This window comes from Camelina sativa, chromosome 5, assembly GCF_000633955.1.
Source record: "Camelina sativa cultivar DH55 chromosome 5, Cs, whole genome shotgun sequence".
Classification (NCBI taxonomy): domain Eukaryota; kingdom Viridiplantae; phylum Streptophyta; class Magnoliopsida; order Brassicales; family Brassicaceae; genus Camelina; species Camelina sativa.
In genome coordinates, this window is record NC_025689.1 from 5,429,055 (window position 1) to 5,435,911 (window position 6,857).

A 6,857-nucleotide genomic window follows, 5' to 3' on the forward strand; every position below is an offset into this window, starting at 1 on the left:
AGATTGAGAAGTGATAAGACTAGGAAGTATCAACAAATTTATTATTGTTGACTCGATATTCGATATTGACCCTAATTGAACGGTTAAATCTTGCGCTACTTCTTGACACTTTTGGTAGGTTTATAAAGGACCAGCGATAAGGTGAAGTGATAAGACCAGCGATAAATTTATTATTATGGTTGACCCGATTTTGATCCTAAAATTATTTTTATTTAACAGTCAAATCTTTGTATTTGACACTTTTCGTAGGTTTATATTAATTGATACGATTAGCAACAACAAACTTATTAGTCGTTGTCTCACAATTGGTAAAACTTAAACAAAGGAGAACGAAGAGTAAAACTTAAACAATGGGTTTACATCTTGTGCTACTTCTTGTTTCTTATACGTTTTTAACGTTAGGGGCCGATGGAATCATTGATGTGAGATTCTATCACTTCTACTTTGTTTTTCCATCTTTACCAAAAGATTTTTGGAACTTTTTTTATTTTTTTTATTAATGATAGTACTTTTAATTTGTTAAATTATAATTGATTTTGCAGGATTTTAATTGTGTTGATATTCTACTTTGTTTATCCAATCATTACATAAGATTTTTGGAATTTTTTATTAACAATTATATTTTTAATTTGTTAAATTATAATTGATTTTGCAGGATTTTAATTTTGTTTATATTCTATCACTTCTACTTTGTGTTTTTCTATCTTTACATAAGATTTTTGGAATTTTTTTTATTAATAATAATACTTTTCATTTGTTAAATTATAATTGATTTTGCAGGATTTTAATTGTGTTGATATATATAAACAACCAGCTTTCCAACATCCAATGCTGAAACACCACAAAATTCCGGTATGGTGGTTTTATGTGACAAAGAATAATTTAATGTTGTAATTCTTTTTTTTTTAACTTAATCTTGATATTCTTGTGTTTTGTACTAGGAACATTTCATCTCAAATGAAAGTCAAAAGAATAAACTAAATGATCAAAGTTGTCCAAAAGGAACAGTAGCAATTTTAAGGCAAATAGATGGAACAGATAGCATTCACCTCGACACGCTCGAATTCCCCGGCCAACATGTAAATTTTCTTCTATTATCATGGTTTTATCGAAATATCTATATCATCTCATATGACATTTTATCTTATTCACAACATAAAAATGTTTATATGCACTAAAGTGTTTTTTCGTTTTTCCTGTGTTGTGAATATACATGCAAAATATATTGAAAGTGTCAACATTTTTATTTATATTATATACAGTTTGCAACAATTGAGACTGTTTTGGATGGGAGCATCTATCGAGGAGCAGAAGCTTATATAAGTCTTCATAATTTAACTCTACAAAATAACCAGTACAGTAAAGTTCAAATTTGGTTAGAGAACGGACCTCGTGATCAACTCAATAGTATACAAGTTGGCTCGGCCGTAAGTTATTATCATATATATAAAACTTAATGTTTCATTTATACAAAATCATGCAATATTACATAAGGAACTAAAACTTACAATATATATAATGAAAATAGATAAACATATTTAATTATATTTATAAGCATATAATCAATTAAAATAATTCTTTAAAACTATATGATAATTACCAATAATACAAGAATATAACTAATTTGTGGTTATTCAGTATTTATAAAACTCATGATGTATTTGAGTTTGAGAATACATTTTTGAAAAAAAAACATTTTCATACTTCTACTTTGAATTTTTTGTTATTTTCATGTATATTTTTTTTTGTAGGTGCATCCAAGATTATATGGTGATAGTTTGACGCGATTTACTGTATATTGGACTGTGAGAAAATTAATTTTTTTATTATGTTTCTTTATACATAGCAAACAAATAATTAAGGGTTTGCATTTACCCTTCTTTTTGCATGACATTTTACCCTTGATTTTTCTATTTTAATTTATTAGGCAGATGGTTATAAGAAAACTGGATGTTATAATACAAAATGTCCTGGCTTTATTCTTGTTACTCGAGATTCATGGCTTGGAAGTTCATTTGATAGATCATCTATTTATGGTGGTAAAGAAATAATTGGTTATCAACCGAAGATCTTTCAGGTAAAGATTTCTCAACTTTATATTAATTATAATTTTTTGGATTATGCTTCAATATATTCGAAGTCTAATTTATTCTCGTTAGAATTTTTTGAAGTTTTTGTTAGAAATATATGTTCTTTTTAATGTTTCTTATATAAATCACATATATACTTAATTTTATAAATTTTGTTTAACTGTTTTTTGTTATGTTTTAATATTTATCAGGATGGTTTTAGTGGACATTGGGTACTAAAAGTGTTTGATCAATTAATTGGATACTGGCCCAAAGAGTTATTTACACATTTAAACGAAGGAGCTTCTTTGATACGGTATGGAGGAAATACATTTACTTCTCCGAATGGAATTAGTCCTCCAATGGGAAATGGTCATTTTCCAACTATAGATTCTCATAAAAGCTCACAATTTTTCCATGTCAAAGTTAAGAATTGGAAATACCAAAATGTTGATATTGAAGATAAGAAAGCAAGACAATATTCAGATTCTTACCAATGTTATAGACTATCGTATTGGGGTTACGTGAAGTCGAGTGGAGTATCATTTTCTTTTGGAGGACCAGGTGGAAATTGTGGTACTTGATATCTATGAATCAACTATGTACTGATCAATTAGCAAGAGAAATAAAAGATAACTAATTATATGAAATAAAAGATAACTAATTATATTTTTATTATTTTTTTCTCTTTTTTTTAATATCCATATTGTTTATGAGAACTGAAAAGTATTTAATTTATTAAAAATACTATTGAAGAAAAGTTTAGCGTACTTGAACGTTGTTTTAAAAATTAACTTTATAAAGTTAAACAAAGGTAACAAAAATTTATTAAGTTGAAATTATTTCAAAACACAAAAAGAAATAACAGGTTACATTATCCATTATATCAATTGAGAAATCAACCAACATAAGAACCTGGTCCCTATTAAATTCTTATGATCTTCTCTGTCTTTTTCTTTTTTTTTTTTCTTTCACAGGTTTAGTGTACTGTTTTGTCTAATTTAATAGTATGTCACAACTCACAACCATCCACTTCCATGTATGTATTTTTTACTAAACAATGCTTTCATTATCTGATCCAAACACGTACCGAAATGACTATTTTGACTCAAACTGAAATGTCCCTCCTCTTTTTCAAGGATTTAATGCCAATGCCTTGTAACTCTAGAATGATGATATATATATTTCATTATATTTTGCCCAATATATATAAGTCATTCTCACATTTTCCCAGAATTGAAGCTTATCTAGTACTTTAGAAGTGCCTGCGGCTGCAATTGCAAATACAAAACATATACATATGGATATGTACACATAAATGTGGACGTGAGATGCAGACGGAGGAGACAAACAAGTGTAAAGAAAAAAAACAAAGGAGTGGCGACGAGAAGCTTGTGAAGGATCGATTGGAAGCCTCTCTACACGTGGGGGAATGACAAAGTTCTTCTTTTTCCAACTTCATATCATCAAAGCTTACAATTTCCTCTCCTCAACAACTCTTTTTTTTTCTTTAGCTTATAAAAAATCACATTCATATATATGCCTATCATATATATTAAAACATTTATAACATGATTTATCTTCTTTTTTTTTTTTTGGTACTACCGGAGAGTTCAAGAATGAAGTTCATAGTGAAACATGCTGAAGAGTTTTTATATCGATGCATATGTTACATATTTAAAGTATCTGAATGGACTTATGACCATGGTTGAAATTGTAAATTATTAAAAGACTCAAATGTTCGTCTTCTGATTACCCATTGAATGACTCTTTTCACTTCGTGGACCACCACAATTTGGTTTAAATAACAATAACAAAAAGTGTTAATTTCTTTGCAAGTAAAATCAAACCGTAGGACCTTGGAGTATGCTGTTTCAAACTTTTCTAACCATATTTTTGTTACATATTTTTGGAGGAACGATGTTTTAAAAAACGGCTCAACTAACAACGCTATTCATCGGTTCACGGGGTCGGATGTGTATCGTAAACAAAGCAAAGGACCACTTTAAAACATAAATTAATTCTCTGATACGAATTCACAAAAACACATAGAGATCTATATAATTTTGGGGTGAGAGAGAGAGAGAGAGAGGAGCAATGCCCCGTGATTCTCGTCGAAACAAAAAAGAAGAAGATGTGTGTGATGGAGTCTACATCAGAGACAGCTGAGCAGTCACACGCCTTGTAATCATAATTTATTCGTCTATCTACCACTCTCGCTCTTCAACTTTTTTGCCTTTAGCATTTAAGTTCCAAGCACAAACCCTAAACCTCATCATCTCATCAACCAATTTTGCTTTCTACAATCGAAAAGAATATGGTAGAATTAATTAAAGGAAATTTAATTAGAAATCGAAGGTCAGAAGAAANGGCTTGGAGGTCAAGAAAGTACGTCCCTAACTACTATTTTTCTACAATTCACCCACATATATATGAAGCTTAATCAAGCAATTCCTTGGTTATTCTTGGTTTTACTTTTGGTCAAAATTTTATGTACGTACCTTTTTGGTTCTGGTTTCTTTATATATTATCATCTNTCTGAGGTATTAAAATTATATTTTCTGGAAACTGCATCACAGTATCAAATTTTAAAATTAATTCTTTCGTGTTTTGTTTGTTTCTACACTCAAATAATTATACTATAATGTATTTTTCTTACAAGGGTTAATTATACTAATGTCATTCATAGACTGTTGGTCCCAATACATTTTTTTTTTTTTTATATATATCGATCTTTGTAATCGAAATGTTTGCTTGACGAATCAAAACAATCTAAGACTACTAATAATAATAGGCTATATATTAAGCATAATTCTTATCATACCAATCGTTGTTTTTTTTATAACTAAAGAAAGTGTTACTTGTAATTATTTTTTTGGTATGTTATAATAGTATATAATTAAAATTATAAATTTATATCTTTTAAAGTAATAGTTTTGTCCCTGCATGCATAATATTAATATGCATACATAAATTAAAAAATACAACGTCTACTTATATATATAGAGCTGTCTATAGAAGAAAAAAGCCAAAACGAATTAGCTGTGAACAGAAAAGAAACACTTTTTAACATCTGCAACAAGATTTAGGTGAGGGGTTTGTCTACTTGCCCCGGGAAGAGAGAGAGAGAGATAGAGAATCTGAACGAAGTGTATCTTGATCTAGGGTTTCTCATCGACACAGACCAAACTCTCCATGCTTTGAACTAAGAAGGCGCAGTATTCATCTTGTCTTTTATGTCTTTCATGTCAAGCCAAAGGACTTTTCTTCCAAAATCAGTATCTAGCTAAGCCTATAATTAACCTCCGATCTATATCTCTCTTTACCATATACTTTCTATTTTGTTTTTGAAATCATATAAATAAGAAAAAAATGATCTCAAGTATGGAGGGAGGTGAGAAAACTGATAGAGAAGAAGAGGAGGACGAAGGAGAAGGCCAAGAGAGTAAGGCTTCCAGCAATAGTACAGTAGAAGAGAGCGATAAGAAGACTAAGGTTAGGCCTTATGTGAGATCTAAAGTCCCTCGGCTCCGATGGACTCCTGATCTTCATCTTCGTTTTGTTCGCGCGGTGGAGAGGCTTGGAGGTCAAGAAAGTACGTCCCTAACTACTATTTTTCTACAATTCACTCACATATATGAAGCTTAATCAAGCAATTCCTTGGTTATTCTTGGTTTTACTTTTGGTCAAAATTTTATGTACGTACCTTTTTGGTTCTGGTTTCTTTATATATTATCATCGTTTGCTTGACTATGTATAGGAGCAACACCAAAGTTGGTTCGTCAGATGATGAACATCAAAGGGCTTAGTATTGCTCATGTCAAGAGCCATCTACAGGTAACTGACTATACATACACCCTTATATTGTCGGTTTTTGCTTCGAAGGATCTACAAAATTAGAAAAAAGTTTCTCACTAACTTTTGTATTGTGGAATTTTAGATGTACAGAAGCAAGAAGATAGATGATCACGGTCAAGGTATTGATTATTTCTATTTGTATTAATTAACTATCAAGCTTCTATATATGTCAATAAAGTAGGGTTTGATTTCTTGGCAGCCATATCTTCTGATCACAAACATCTATTTGAGACTTCCACAGATCGAAATATCTATAAACTAAGTCAGCTACCGATGTTCCGAGGCTATAATCATAACAATGATTCTCCATTCAGGTTAATATTGTTTAGTAAATTTAGGTTTTATGTGTTCATTCATTTGATAGATATCTTTACTTTGAAACTAAATTTATACTCCTAATTCATTTTTTTTTGTTGTAAATTGTAGATATGGAAGTAAATTTTCAAATGCTTCGTTGTGGAGTTCTAGCTCACACGAAACAAACCGGAGTTTGATAGACCAAATTAGACCCGGTTTAGTCCGCAGCTCATCCGTTACCAATAATATACGTGGTAGTGAATATTGGACTAACAACAGGTCTTTTCAAAACATCCACTCTTCTTTAGTCTCTAATCACTTACCAAAACTAAGACACGATCATCGAGAACGGACTAATTCAGTCAGCATTCAAGGACACTCATCAAGAACGTTAGAAAAGTTCCAGATCGGCGTTGAAGAGAGAATTAATATGCATGCTTACTGTAACAAGACAACGGGAAAAAGAAACGCAAGTACGAGCCTTGATCTTGATCTCGATCTCTCTCTTAAGATAACACAACCCGAGAAGACAGTTTCGGAAGAGACAGAATCAGCAGCAACAACAACGGATCAAACGTTGTCCTTGTCGTTATGTTCGGGGTCGTCTGCATTGAAAAAGAGCCGACTGATCAA

General features: G+C 30.7%; 2 protein-coding genes across 2 annotated transcripts; both read left to right on the forward strand.

The window, feature by feature from the left end:
- On the forward strand, positions 351 to 2,684 carry LOC104788920. Its single transcript, XM_019245538.1, has 7 exons — positions 351 to 422; positions 769 to 852; positions 942 to 1,079; positions 1,263 to 1,427; positions 1,752 to 1,805; positions 1,928 to 2,077; positions 2,282 to 2,684. The coding sequence occupies exons 1-7, from the start codon at positions 351 to 353 to the stop codon at positions 2,651 to 2,653; spliced, it is 1,035 nt and encodes a 344-aa protein (XP_019101083.1). The 3' UTR covers positions 2,654 to 2,684.
- On the forward strand, positions 5,118 to 6,855 carry LOC109132815 (the record flags this gene model as incomplete). Its single annotated transcript, XM_019245206.1, has 5 exons — positions 5,118 to 5,664; positions 5,830 to 5,906; positions 6,010 to 6,046; positions 6,169 to 6,241; positions 6,354 to 6,855. Coding segments are annotated over exons 1-5 (912 nt in total), but the record flags the coding sequence as incomplete, so codon positions are not given.